The sequence below is a fragment of the Crinia signifera genome, chromosome 19 (assembly GCF_055691185.1).
Source record: "Crinia signifera chromosome 19, ASM5569118v1, whole genome shotgun sequence".
NCBI classification, from domain to species: domain Eukaryota; kingdom Metazoa; phylum Chordata; class Amphibia; order Anura; family Myobatrachidae; genus Crinia; species Crinia signifera.
Window position 1 is genome coordinate 126490289 of NC_139226.1, and position 15696 is coordinate 126505984.

Below are 15696 nucleotides of genomic sequence, written 5' to 3' on the forward strand. Positions count from 1 at the left end.
TTCAATGTGATGTGTGTGGGGGGGGGAGGTGGGCTCCCCGGGAGCCAGGCAGCACAGGCTGCCCCCCCCGGGAGAGCCAACAGGGGGCCGGGTATTCACTGCACCCGATCGTGCATATGTAATGATCGGGTGCAGTGAATATATGAATATCTAATGAGCAGCTCGGCTCCCGGCCCCCTGCTGGCTGCTCTGTGTTTAAAAAAAAAAAAATATATATATATATATATATATATATATATATATATATATATTTTTTTTTTATTAAATATATATTCATGTGCTATAAGCACATAAAAAAAAAATAGCATGCCCTTTCACAGATTAAAATTCCTGATTTTTTTTACACCAAAATTAAAACAAAAAACCTTTTATTGTAAAAGTTCCCATTCCACTTCTCCATGAAAAGATGGAGAATTGCTACACGGAGAGACACGGCGAAAAACACTTAGAAAGATGGCGAGAAGTGCACGTTGAATAGGGTTGCTCGCTTTTTGAGAGCAAAAGTCTCTGTCCAACGCGAGAAAAGCACAAACTCGCCATAAAACACGGATAATTTTTCTCATTGAATACTGCCCTATGGCTTGTGATAGATCGCCCACCTCTACGGGATTTCATTTTTTGATTATAGCTTTCACTCATGTATATTCATCCGAATCTGTTTGGCCAGTATATCATGTTTTGAAATGCTGCTTTGTATTGTGTGTGTGTGTGTGTGTGTGTGTGTATGCTGCATTTACACCTACCATACCCTTTTGATACGCCATCTACCCAAGATCTTTGTGCTACTATATACAACTCAATGTCTACATACCTGTGCTGAATTTTATGATAAAATTCAATAAATTGATATACAGGTACACCTTCGATTTTCCGGCAACTGTTTGTCCGGAACCTCTTTTAATCCGGACACTTTTGATTTGTCCGGATTAAAGAAGTTTAGGGACCTCCTTTAATCCGGACAAAGCAAAATTGTAAATTGTCTGGATTAAAAGAGGTTGATGAACTCTTTTAATCCGGAACACTTTCTGCGCATGGGCGTAACACGCAATAGGCGCAAGTGTCAGTGAGTACAGCTTCCGCTGACACTGCAGGTGACACAGGAAGCATCATGTTGTCTGAGGTCAAAGCAAGCACCGCACATTGGCGGAACACACAGCATGAGCAAGTGCCACTGTGCACAGCTTCCAAGGATCCCGCAGGTGACACAACAGGCAGCAGTGGGGCTGATATGGCGTCCAAGGTCCCAGCAAGACTTTCATTCATACTGCACTTACTGTTAATGGTTGTTCAAAATATACCTGATACCTGCTTTGCTTATACAGCAGTACACTGTAATAAACAGTTTTGCATACACTACTGTGTTTGTTCACTCATTAATATTATGCTGTAGCATATATTTGACTATTTATTGCTTTAGAAATGTACTGAAGGTGCAAAATTAGTAAAAACTAGAAATCCTTCTGTAATCCGGCAAAATTGATAATCCGGCATGGCATTGGAACCAACCATGCCGGAAAATCGGTGGTGTACCTGTATTTTTATTTTTTTTAACGAGAAAATGTCAAAACGTTTCTGATAAATATATCAACTGTCTTAAGGTGCCCATACACAGTGCGTTTTCACCGTGTGATGCGATGCATGCTCTCGCGGGCATCTCCTCTCACAGTACAAAAAGTATGTGCTGCACATACTTTTTTTACTGCCCTCGCATCACATGCAAATTGCATGCATTGCGATGCGATCCAGCCCATAACGCGTGCGATCATCGCACAGTGTATGGGCACCTTAACAATCATATTACTAAATATTGATATTTTTTTTTAAATGTATTAAATTATTTACCCATCATGCTTCTTTATCCAGTTTAATAGAAGTACCATGGGTGTTTATTAAAGAATCACCACAAAATTTGGACCCTTAAGGTATATATTTTTTTTTTCTCTCCTGAATACAAAAATCTAAGCCAAATTACTTTATCTGCCTTACGTTTCGCATTATGGCAAAAACACACATTTTTCAAACAGATATACATAACTACCAATAAAAAATACAAATAAGCATGGTACTGTTTCATAGTGGAGAAAAAAAAAATCATGAAGTTGATATTCAATTATACAAGAAACTATGACATTTTAAAAACTTAAGTTGAGTCAACAATCACATAATATTTTTTTTTAATTGTTTGGAACCAGTTATGATCTGTCATGCCCCTTTCACACTGCAGGTCTAAAACTGTAAATTGCCGATTTTTCAGCGCAATTTACCGTTTAAGGCTGCAGTGGGAAAGCGCCAGAGTTGAAATACCGGTTAAAGATAACCGGTATTTCAACCCGTTTAAAAAGCAGAGTCCTACACGGTTAAATACCGTTTTTAAGGCAGTGGGAATGCCTTTTAAACGGTATTTAAACTCCAGGCAGTCCCTGTGCCTGATGAGAACTAGTAGTTCCCACTTTGCGCATGTGTCATGAGCGCAGTGCATAATAATAAGCCGCTTATTACATATGCGCATATGTAATGAGTGGCTCATTATTATGCTCTGCGCTCATGACACATGCGCAAAGTGGGAACTACTAGTTCTCATCAGGCACAGGGACTGCCTGGACCCCGTATGGACCCCCACTGCCTCCCCACTGCCCTGCATCCCCGGCCTGGATCCCCGTGCAGGTAAGTACAAGGGGAGGGGAGATGGGGGCACAGGGGGTTAGGCACTCTTTACACTGGGGGTGGGGGTGGGGGGGTTAGGCACTCTTTACACTTGGGGGGGGGGGGGTTAGGCACTCTTTACACTTGGGGGGGGGTTAGGCACTCTTTACACTGGGGGGGTAGGCACTCTACATTTTAAATGGTTCACTGCAATGGGAATGGTACTTAAACGGTAATCTGCTGCAGTGGGAATGCTAATACCGTTTTAAATACCGTTTAAAAATACCAGTACTTAAAACGGGTCTGCAGTGGGAAAGCAGCATCAGTTATGATCTGTCAGCAGAAAGTGTATACAGCCTTTCAGTAGTTTCTTGGATAGTAGGAACTTTTATTACACAGAGAACGTGAATTAAAGGAAGAAAACAACACTTGTCAGGGGTCATCCTGGTTCATTCGCTCCGCCACGCATTCATCATAATTTATGCCCATGTGCAGGGTCCCTGGGTGAACGGACTCGGCAACTTGCATAGTCGCTGATCCGTCCTCACAGACTGATGTGGGGCGGCGGAGTCGGAGGTCGCCCATGGGAACGCCCATAATACTTTAAGGCTGGGTATTTCCATGGGATTGTGGCGGGAGGAGGTGTACCGGGCGTAGGCCTGGACAACAAATTTGTTGATTGGTTTCATGAAGTGTACCAGTACTCCTGTGAACATTCTGCCTCCTCATTACATTGAATCTGAATATCAGATGCAATGCTGCTATATATCTTCCAGGTTGCAGACCACTTTTGTCTACATTTTTTGTGATAATGGTCATAGTGACACTAATTCTGGTTCCTGCTGTCTTCATGTCCTCTGGTGACAATTGATCTATGTGTAGTTTATCATTACTAATACACTGAAGTCTGTGATGAGTATGTGTTCTTGTCACAGGCTTTGCTATTTATAGATGGCATTGCTGCTTTGTATTTTAACATTGTGACACACCGAAAAACGTTATGCCATGTACAGTATAATTTGCCCAGCTATACAGGTCCAAAGGTGTTTAACTTAAGATGTGATGGATTGCCATTGCTGCAAACTGGTATGGGTTGCTACTTGCTAGACCTTTAACTGTCCCTCCAAAGCCATCACACAGACTTGTACCATGAGATGTGAAAATTCAATCCATTTTGCTTGAACGTTGAAGTCTTCCATACGGAAATATTCCTATCCTTTACTGTTTCTTTTTATGTGAAGATATTCACACACTAACATTTTTTATCTCTGTATCCTAGATCATACTTGCCTACTTTTGAAAACTAGTTTCAGGGAGATTATAGTTGGTAGTAGAATTTTGCACAGTGCCCTATTGTGGGGGCGTGTCATGCTCCACCCAAAGGGCGTGTCATGCTCCACCCAAAGGGCGTATAGGGAGAGATTGTGAAAAGAGATTGTGAATGTGGCACCAAGAAGCGTGGGTGTGCACTGCTACATCTGAGAGGAATCTTTTATAAGGACTTCTAGCCAAATGTAGATGAGCCCCAAAGCAGTTAGTAAGAGATACTATACTTGGTAAAGTGCTGGGAAATGGTGCTGATGATTCAGTGTAAATGTATCTATCTCTCATTCCTTTTCCCCAAAAAATGTAACAGTGTAATGTGGGATAGGTGACATGAGGGAGATTGCTAGACTAATGAGGGAGAGAGGGAGATTGCTGTTATTTCAGGGAGTCTCCTGCAGAATGCAGGAGGGGAGGTAACTATGATGTAACAGTGTAATGTGGGCTAGGTGACATGAGGAAGATTGCTAGACTAATGAGGGAGAGAGGGAGATTGCTGCTATGTCAGGGAGTCTCCTGCAGAATGTAGGACGTTAGGCAGCTATGTCCTAGATCATGGGTCCTCAAACTGCGGCCCTCCAGATGTTGTGAAACTACAAATCCCAGCATGCCTTGCCACAGTTTTAACACTCCCTTATAGCAAAACTGTGGCAAGGCATGCTGGGATTTGTAGTTTCACAACATCTGGAGGGCCGCAGTTTGAGGAACCATGTCCTAGATGTTCTATAAAATGTCATTTTCTACCTTTTTAAGTTAATCTTTTATGCAATGTTACATATTATTTGTGTCAGAATCACTTTTGCACTCTTTTTATTTTGGTTCCTGTATCAAATATAGCTTTTGCCAGCCCTCCATTTCTCCCAATCCTCTAATATTATCCTATTTAGCTCATTAGAGCCCACTCCTGCACAACTTGCAGAAATTATAATAATCCAATCTTCCTCATTCTCTTCCTCTTCCTCCTTTTAAAACGGTACCTCATTTATCGATTTTGATTAAGTTCTCAGATTCTGCTGAATTGTTAATTTACAATTGCACATTGTATTGTTTGTTTAAAAATCGAGGTTAAAAATTGACTTTTGGTCCTAGAGTTCTTGACCTGGATGCGTCGATACGGATCAGTTTTGCTAGGCTACAAATGAACCGGTTCTTCCTCTATTTTTTTTTCATCCTGCTTAAAAACCACCAACCTCGCTATATAAAATTCATGCAGATCTACTAGTCCGGCGCTCCTCCTGACTCCCTATGACAGAATATCCATCACAAAATGTGATCAGTACATGCAAAATGTGTACTGATGTGCCCCACTTCGTCACAATTAAAACACCTGCGGCCAGTTGCCAAAACAGGCTGGTCCCACACCCTCCCTGCACACATAGTCTCCTCAATGAGTATGTCCGCTTCAGTCAGCCCCTTCCGGCAACAAATCGGGGGCCACTGGTGGGAGCACGCTGCTCACATCTTCCAGCAGTTTAAACTGGGCCTTGTGATGTGAGGTCTAATGAGCAGGTTCCATGATGACTGTCATAGCCAGAAGTACCTTTTCCTGGTTTGGCAAACTGCTCACATCCCTAGCCTCTCCCAGCAGTTTAAACTGGGTCTTGTGAGGTGATGTCTCTGGAGCAGGTTCCTCAACGATTGTAGCAGGCCGGGGTACCATTTCCATGAGGGAAACCACGGTAGGTTGTGTCGTTGGTTCTATAGCCGATGATAGAAGCTGTTCTAGGCGATTCCTTTCAGCATCTGCCCAGCAGCACTGCTCTTTCCACCATGGGGTATCAAGCTTTTTACAATCATAGGCATATTGCGGTATCTCAAAACAGTCCGTCAGGTCTCTCAGCAGTAACCAAGGAGTCGCATCGGGACCCCAGCTTAGAAACTCGGCGGGATACATGCCGAAAACATTGCTCTCATCGTTTCGTTCATAGGTGAGCCGCTTGATCATCTCCCTGCGGGAATTGTTGGGGCAGGAGATACCTTGCAGCTGACATTCTGTAGTGAGTTCTTCTGGGCTCATAAGGCTAAACAGATAATCATCAATATATGGTTCATAATACTCACTGGGCTCTTCTGGTGCTGTAGGGGATTGGTACTCTGCCGTCTCCCTGACTGCCACACATCCTACAGTCTCCCTGGTGCTAGCAGAGATGTCAGCTCTCTGAGCATCGGCTGTAGTGTCCAGGGCCAGCTCATTATTCACAACCAAGCTGACACTCACTTGGCTTCCTCTGTCTGCTTCCAAGACAGGGAACTGCGCATGACGCGGTCTGGTAAAATTCGCGTCAGCCGTCATTTGGGACCTCTGACCCTTGCTAGGCTCCCCATGACTGATAACAGAGTCCACATCTTGATCCAACACATTATTTACTTCTGCAGACAGTAAAAGTTCAGTACGAAGCCCATCTCCTGCTAACTCAGTAGCCACGGCAGATTAAAGTCTCACGTAGAGGTTCGCCATCATGATGCTCTGTATCATCCTCCACTGGTTCACCAACAGCGATCCGGCCTCTGAGCCTCCCCAGCACCAACTGGTGCTCACGCTCGGCCTGACGCTCTGCAGCCTCTCGCTCGGCTTTCCGCTCAGCAACCTCAGCATCTAGTTCTGCCTTGCGCTGCTCAGCCTCTCGTACGGCTTTGCACTCCACAGCCTCTCTGTCGACAATGGCTTGGTAATGCTGCCCCAGCTGCGAAGCGAATACTGGGTTCACATCCTTCATTTGTCTGATAGCAGTTAGAAGGTAACTCTGCAGTGTAGACTTGCTGGGTCCAGCAGAAGTATTTGACCCTGGCAGGGCATCGTTTGCAATGTCCAGTGCTAACTGAGCCCCTGGGGTAGGATTGTCCATGGACTGGTTTCCTTCAGCAGCTAGAGTCCGATCGGCATCCACGAGTGCCTGAATCAAACGTTTTCTACTCTGGCCAGACCAAGGGATATTCCTCTGCATACACACGACCGCCAGGTCATCTCTCCTCATCTGCTGGTAATCAGCCATCCTGAGTCTCACACTTGTCAAATAGGAAACAAAAACCAAGAGAAGGGAGGGGAACAGAGATTGCATCCACTGTGTGACTTTTACAACTATAGTAAGCTCTGAGTTATGATTCTGGTGATGTGGGTATTTCTCACAAAATTCTACCCACACTCACTTAAGTTCTTAAAGAGAAAAATGAATTATCCACCCCACCGCTTGCCACCAAATGTCACGGACCCACCGATCGCCTGCTCTGATACATCAATCTGAGCAGCTCTGGCCGTGACTGGGGATCACTTTGGACACTTGGGTCCCCTCTTTGAGGTACACTGCCACCAGCCAAAACCTGATTTTAGCCGTTTCCAAAGGGATTGATAACTGTCAGGCTTCACTGATAAGAGGTCTAACTGGGTGGGGGAGACTGTCCTCTCTTCTGGGCCATGGTTTATGAGGGGTCTCAGATCTTTATCTGGCCTCCTACCTTCAAAGGATTTCTACAGATGGTCAATCTGAGGGAATACAGACCTCAAACTCCCAGGGTCACAAACCGGTTACCCACATAATACAAGACATGTCCTGATTCCAAACATAATAATCACAGGAGACAGAACTTTACAACAATATCAGACCTACATTGACCTCACATAACAATAATAACGGGAAGCATACTTTTAATTTGATCGATCACCTGATCTGATCATTACAGCGCCCGATTGGTTTCTTTAGCCTAAAGGTTTTTCAGAAAGATATATATTATTAACTGCTGTTACACAAATGATGATAAGTAATGATGAGATGGAGATCGGAAATTTAGAATGGAAAAGAGAAAATAGCAGCTATCACTTTACCTCATATCAATGTACCATGATATCACTATTAACTTCAACTGCATTATAATCTCCCACTCTCTCTTTCTAGTGCAAATAGCACTTCCATCTACAATGAAAATAAAGGCCGGGCTTCCCCACACCTACACTGCGGTACAAATGCACTTGCACTGGGGCGGCCTTGATCTAGAAACCAGTGGCTCTGAGCACACGATTGATGGCATGAGATACATGGCAGAGGTGAGTACATGGCAGAGGTGAGTGCTGAAGCTCCTCCAATGTCAGTGTTGTAGTGTCTGTTGTGATTATCCTGATGGCTCCTCTTTCCTAACTTGTCGTTACAGCTGCACATTGTGCACTATAACTCTGATTTATATACTACCTTCCATGAGGCCAAGGACCAGCCCGATGGCCTAGCTGTCCTTGCATTTTTATATGAGGTGAGTAGTACAACAGATTGGCGGGTATGGATCATGAGATAGACAGTGTGTAGGTTGATGGTCCTCAAAGGTCAATACAAGTAAAAGGTAGACACATGAAAAGGTCAGGGTAAGTTTTTTTATAAAAATATTTATTATTTTTTTTTGCACACCATGCTTCAGGCCAGGGGAGGGATCTATTAAAATCGATGTGCGGTGACGGAGGTCCCCGTAATACCTGTGATGTTTTGTGTGTGTGTGTGTGTGTGTGGGGGGGGGATCTCCGTCACATCCCCGGCTCAGCGCGGCTGTCCCCAGCGCCTCCCCCTGCAGCCTGAAGGACATCCGACTGTGACATTCTGCTAGGGGGGGGGGGAGTTTGATGGAGGATGGGGAGGTGGGTAGGTGACATCAGCAGTGGGTTGCGGTGGGCGGTGATAGAAGCCCATAGGCTTCTATAGGGTATCGCCACCCAAAGGTGGAGATACCCTGTGAAGACGCGGCGGCTGGGTATTTAGTATATTTGATTACGGGGGTTTTCCTCATTTTTCCCTTAGTACATCCTGCCCCAGGTGCCTTGCTCGGCTAGCTCTGCCTTCAGCAGACTTTGCCAGGAATTTTAGTGCAATGCGAAGGGGAAAGAGCATGATATATGCTGCATGGTGCACTCCAACATCTGAAGAGCAAAAACTGGTACAAATCCAGAATGGGGGTATGGCCAGGGCCCCTTTCCTATACTTACAATGGGCAGTTGGAGACCCAAAAAAAAGGTACGGGCCATAAAAAAAAAAAAAACAAACTGTACTGTACGTGCCAAGAAGTTGGATGGTACGGTGATGCTACTAATACTTGCATTAGTCACAGTGCAACACTCTGTCAGGGCAAGCCCTGGATGTTTGTGACAGTAAAGGCAAATACAGTATTTGTTCCATATTTGCCATAGTACATACAGTAGACCCATATGTGCGTAGATAATTTGTGTTCAGTTGTTTCCTAAACACATTTTTTTATTACCCGTTATTATAAAGCGCATGCATATTCTGCAGCGCTTTACAGGGAATACTAACAATGTATATTCCCTACCACATGTACACGCACACAGACATTCTAGGGTTATTTTGTAGGGAGCCAATTAACCTACTAGTATATTTTCTGAGAGGACACCGGAGGAAACCCACGCAAGCACGGGGAGAATATACAAACCCCACACACTTAGGGCCATGGTGGGAATGGAACCCATGACCTCAGTGCTGTGAGGCGGTAATGCTAACCATTACCCTGTCCGTGCTGCCCATACTGGTGTTTCAATTGGATTCTGTGAAAAATGATCCCTGGTATGTGTGCCTGTCCATGTGACAAGGAATACAGATGAAAATGATTGAAATATTGGGGGAGATTCTCTAAAGGAAAAATGCGGTTAAAAACCCCGCTATCGGGTTTTTACCGCATTGTTGGATTCTCTAAAAAACCACTGCCGGGTTACCGCGACGGGGTCATCATCAGCAAAAGCTGGCGATGCCCCATAGCCTATGGGCTTCTACCAGGCCCCGCACCGACACCCCCCCTCACCTGTGTCCGTGCAGCACAGAGCTGTGCTGCCCGGACCTGTGACCTCCTCCTCCCTGCACTGTAATCCTCTTCTGGGTGCAGGGAGGAGGAGGAGAGGCCGACCGGTAGCAGCAGCATCCAGGCCGGGTAAGGGAGGGAGGGAGGGGGGACCCGCCGGGACCTGCTGCACATCGCCGGCCAGATAGCAAAGAACAGCTCTTAACGCAAGAGCTGTCCTTTCCCATAATTATCGCATATGTTACAGCCTATGCGATAATTATCTCCGCAGTAGCCGGCGATGTGCGGCGGACAGGGGGTGCAGATGTTACAGAATCCCGCCCATTCTCTGTAAGGCACTGTGTAATATATGTGCATTATATAAATAACTGTTAATAAGTAAATAACTATTCTAATGAATAGAACAGTAAGTTATGCCTAAAGCAACAAATCCTATTTACCATATTTCCAGTACAGCTTATAAAAGCCAACCTGCGAATGGTTGGTTTGAAGCGGTGAATCATTTCCTAAACGTTATATATTTTTCTTTTCCTCTGTAGGACAGCCATTTTGAGAATACTTATTACAGCACGGTCATTTCCACGCTTGCCAAGATTCGCCATGCAGGTACTGATCCACTGAGCACAAGGTTTTTAACATCTAATTTATAAATGTACATGGGTTGCCTCAGGAGTGCAGACAGAATTTTTGGGCTCCATGGCAACATTTGAAAGGGGTCCCTGCCCCATTTCTTCTAGAGATGTCTCTTTTTGCAGAGGGGTGACACATGTTTGGTGGCGGCACTTGGATGCTTGTGATGGTACGGTTATCCTGAAATGTACCAGTTACTGCAAAATATTTCCACTGTACTGTATACCATCTTGAATGGAGGGTACATGGATAAGACGTGCACATACTGCCCCTGTATGCTGTGCTACTTAGTAAATGTGCAGCAGGGGTGTGTGTAGGAAGTGAGTGCGGCACAACAGGCTGCAGTGCCGCAAGCCGCAGTGAACATCTGCACCAGCGCTACCACCTATGGGTGGCTCAGCTCAGAAGCGAATGAGCAGAGCTGCCACCAATAGCACCAATAGTGCCCTACTGACCACCATTGTACACTGGCGGGCGCTCCGTGCGATTGCTCGGCTGGTAAAAATGCCACTGGCCAGTGCATATTCTGTCAGTTAATTGTATGCCCCAGTTCATATTTTTACCGTACCCATAGTTCAGATTATGCCATATAACAGTGTCCCCGGTACACTATAAAATTCATAATACACCCCACTTATAGGGCCTACACATGGGGAGATGTGATGCTAGATTGCTCAGCACACAATGCTGCACAGCGATGTGCAGCTTATCGATCTGTCAGAGCCAGTGTTATCCAATGGCCCTGACACTGGCAATAATAGATTGGTACTTATGTATTATCACGGCGCATACATTATTGTATGGCATGCGATGCGATGAGATATCGGTTCTGATGGAACCGATAATAATGCCAGCTAATGTCCTATACCATTAAATGACATATCATTTAATGGTATAGCCACCACCCCCCCCCCCCCCCTAACTATCCACTTCATCCCGAAGCGTGGCGAGCGGTGGCGGTATGCGTCTGACCGACCTTTTCATACCCCCACTATCCACGTCGGCGTAGAGTTGATTTTATATAATGTGGCGAGCGGATGCGTAATACATGTAACCAGGGCTATTTTTGTGCAGGCTCTAGCAGGAACTGTGGCCCTTATTCTAGCTCACTCTTTCTGACAAAATATTTCTTAGATGGACAAAACCATGTGCACTGCAGGTGAGGCAGGTGTAAAACCCCACCCAAATCTAATTATCTCTGCACAAGTATCACCTGCAGTGCTCATGGTTTTGTCCATCTAAGAAATATTTTGTCAGAAAGAGTGAGTTAGAATAAGGGCCACAGTTCCTGCTGGAGCCTGCACAAAAATAGCCCTGCATGTAACATAATACACGTCCCCTCGCGGGGCTCGCTGCACTCGCCACGCTTCGGGCTCGGTGGCTCGCTCGCTCGCCACACTATATAAAATCAACTCCACGCTGACGTGGATAGTGGGGGTATGAAAAGGTCGGACGGACGCGTACCGCCACCCCTCGCGGGGCTCGCTGCGCTCGCCGCGCTTCGGGATCACGTCGATACTGGGGGGCCTTAAAAAATGACATTATATGACATTTATTGGTATACTACATTAAATGCCATTATAAGCGTCAAAATCGCATTGCATGCCATAGCATAACGGCAAGCGATGCGATTTTACTACGGTTGCGTAAGTAGTAAAATCGGGCGCCGTGCTAATACACAAGTACCATAGATTTATTCAGTAGGCTGAAATAGACTGAAATCGCTACATGTGTAGGCCCCATTACCTTTATGACATCCGTTACACACAACAATAAATTAAAAAAATGTCTCTCCTATTAGACAGCTTTATTGTACATAGATGTAGAGCCAGGGCTATGGGCTTTAGCGTGTGTCCCCCCCCCCCCCCCCTCTTCTCCTCCAAACCATAAATTTGCGCACTTCATCCCATATTTAATAAAGGGATGGTGCCACAAAAAAAGGGCTGTCGTCTCAGAAGGAAGGGGAGTGGTAATAATACCCCCAATTCAAATTATGCCGCACAACACCACATTCTTATTCACATTACAGTGAATAGTGCCCCTGATTCATATTACACCACATAGTAGAATCCTATATTCACGTTGCATAACACCGTAGTTCCCCTTATTCACATTATGCCATACATAGTGTCCATTATACATGTTACACCATTTTAATGGCATGAAATTATTCTAAGGCATTGACATTAATACATTCAAGTTATGGCTTATACTATTGTGTGAACATGGTCCTCTACTCCCAATTAGAGAATATGCAGATACTTTAGACCTTTTTGGGGAATATATATAATATCCCAGCAGTGGAGATGCCAACGGTCAAAAGACCAAGCTAACAATCTCCCCCTACCCCATAAACCCAACCCTAATGGGCCCCATACATCAGCAATCACAATTAATGGATTTCCAGATCCAGGGATTTTTTGGCCAGATAAATGGATTCTACAATCTATTTGACTTGCCCACACATTACAGATTTATTTCAGTGATCGGCAGATTTTTCCATCTGAAGATTGTGTCTTCGTATCTGGAAATTGCCCAATCGATTGTCATTTCAGCTGTTCATAGTGTAAATAGATGAAGAAGACGAATTGGGAATGCCCACACATATAAAAAAGATCCGCAGATAATACCAGATTATTAAACATGTTTAAAAATCTGATTAAGCAATCGATTGACGATCCCTATTAATTTTTGATTGGGATTGCCAAAAAGGGGAGCCCACACATCTAAAATTAATTGCGCTTTTTTTTTCTTTTGGTGCCTGCCAGAGCAATTCTAATTGCTCCAATCGGACGCACGTTACATTACTTTTGATGCACCAAAAAAGCTGCCGAAAGTGGCTAAACCCTAATAAAGTCCACCATACAAAATGGAAAATTACATTTACAGTAGGTACCCAAGTGGGGCATTTTTTGCACATTTAAGTTTGTCATCAGGAAGGCAGCTATGCTCACTGTACTTAGTATAAAAGCTTTGGGCACAAACGTATAAATAAGCTGGCACAAATAATGATAAATAGACACAAACGTTGAATAAATAACGTTAAGATAACTTGGGTGTTAGTATTAAAATATTGATCGGTTTCCTAATAAATGGTTAATATGATTTTACTAATAGAAAGGTAGAAATGGAAGTGAGGGGCATGAAGTGTAAAAAAAAAGGATAGCAAGGGCAAATCAATGAATTAAGTAATAAAGAAGCAATACAATCGTACTGTATTTGTATGAATGTTTTATGTATGATCGTGTATTTGATTAGTTTTTTTGTTTTTTGTGGTTGTTTCTCTATGTAATGTGATATGTTGAAAAATTATAAATAAAGACTCAATAAAAAAAAAAAAAAAAAAGTTTGTCATCAGGAGGCTGTGAGCAGAAATGTTGGTGCCACAGCAGCTCAACTGAATTGCTGTCCACGCGGCAGGTGCCACATAACAATTGAATATCCCCCATTATTTATTTATTTATTTATTTATTTATTTACAGTGTCTTTTATATAGCGCAGCAGATTCCGTTGCGCTTTACAATAGTAGACAGTGATAAAACAAACTGGGTAACAACAGACAGACTTAAAGGTAGTAGGGCCCTGCTGCAAGCTTACAAGCTATAGGGAATAAGCTTACCTCTCTTCCTTCTTGTCCTCAGGCCAGGAGACTGTAATTAAAACGATTGATCCTCTTGCGATGATGTCTGAGAATCTGAACAACTACTATCGCTACCAGGGTTCCCTCACGACGCCCCCTTGTACAGAGAATGTGCTGTGGACAGTGTTTGACGATCATATCCTGCTTTCTCATAACCAGGTAAAACCCATCACTTATGTTTTACGGTCACATGCACTAAACTTCAAAAGTGATAAACAACCAACCAATCAGCTCCTAACTCCCTTGTCACAGACTGTGTTTAAAAAATGTCAGACAGGAGCTGATTGGTTGGTTATTTTATCACTCTCCATTTTATCACTTTTGAAGCTTAGTGCATCTGGCCCTCACCTTTGGATTTCAAGAGTGTGGTGAACTATTTTGGACCCAAAGAAATAGAGGGTGTTCTGTTTCTTTATGGCTTTTTTTCAATCATTGAGCCCTTTGGACAGAGGTGGAGATTGAGACCTTGTTAAGGATTGAGACCTGAGTGTAGACAGGGTGGTTGTGGTATATTAGGTTGACCCATAAAAAAGGTTGGCATTGGTGTTCCATGGTGTTTTGTGTGTGTGTGTGTGTGTGTGGCAGGGCTGCCACTAGAAATTTTGGGGCCTGGGAATGAACTACAGTCCGGGCCCCCAGCGGCAAAGCGCCATACCGCACGCGCCCGCCACGCCCAGTAGCGCACGCAGGGGGGGTTTCTGAGTACCCAGAAACCCCCCCAGGAGTCTAAGGACCCTATGCTGAAAGCTGAGGGTCCCCTCTTTCCATGGGTATAAGAATTTAAAAAATCGGCCCTTGGGAACCGGAGATATCTGACTTCAAAGCAGTGGTCCCCATCCAAGCCTATTAATTGCTCTTCCCAGTCAGATATTTCAGGTTCTTGACTTAGAGGTTTTTTGAGGGTATATTCCGAAAGCTGGGACTCTCCCCCTTTGATGGACACTAGTAGCTTGTCTCTACTGTTCCCAAAATCAGAGATATAAGCCTTCCAGCAGCTGGTTACTGCTCCAGCTCCACACAACTGGTATGTAGTTTTATATTCTCGTTGGCAGATTGCTCTGCCTCCTGAACTCTCATCCCCTAGTCCCCAATACAATTTGGTAGGTGGGATTCTCTAGTTTTTAATTCCATTAAAATCTAAGATATCAATTTCTGGGAACTGGAGATATCTGCAGTCAAGCAAGCTGTCTTCCCATCAGAAAATTATGAATATTAAGCCCACTCCACTATACACCCCTCCTCTGTATATTAAACATCCTCTACCACCCTGGAAGTTATGTATCAGGGCCCTTTCATTCAAAATAGAATCCACGTAGTTTCCCCATGTATTAGCATTTTGGTGACGAGGCTATGAAGAGTAAACCCAATCCATTCCAAAGAGGTTCGTGCTTCTGTCTGGGGGAAAAAAAAAAGTGATCCTGCTGCCGTCCCTGTTCTGTATGCAGTACTTATCCCTTAGGGTCTGAGTCCAGTAATAAGTGGCTTCTGTATTAGTAGTTGCCCCAACTAATATGTCAGCAATAACAGTAAATACAGTTAGCGCAAAATGTTAGCGCAAATTTAGTGCCCAGTAATCTCATTATCCAAATTGTTGCGATAAAAATTGGCAATGATGTTAATGCTACTCAATAATGTGTACAGTAACAAGCGTAATTCCTTGCTACAAACTGTAAGGC

At 44.1% G+C, this 15696-nt stretch overlaps 1 protein-coding gene across 1 annotated transcript in view; it reads left to right on the forward strand.

Annotated features, from left to right (window-relative positions):
* The window catches only part of CA6 (carbonic anhydrase 6), a 31535-nt gene that overhangs the window by 7298 nt on the left and 8541 nt on the right, over positions 1–15696 (forward strand). Inside the window, exons 3-6 of the mRNA XM_083163294.1 lie at positions 7857–8005; positions 8110–8205; positions 10290–10356; positions 14022–14179. Coding sequence (XP_083019420.1) covers positions 7857–8005; positions 8110–8205; positions 10290–10356; positions 14022–14179 — 470 coding nt within the window. The remainder of the gene's footprint in view (positions 1–7856; positions 8006–8109; positions 8206–10289; positions 10357–14021; positions 14180–15696) is intronic.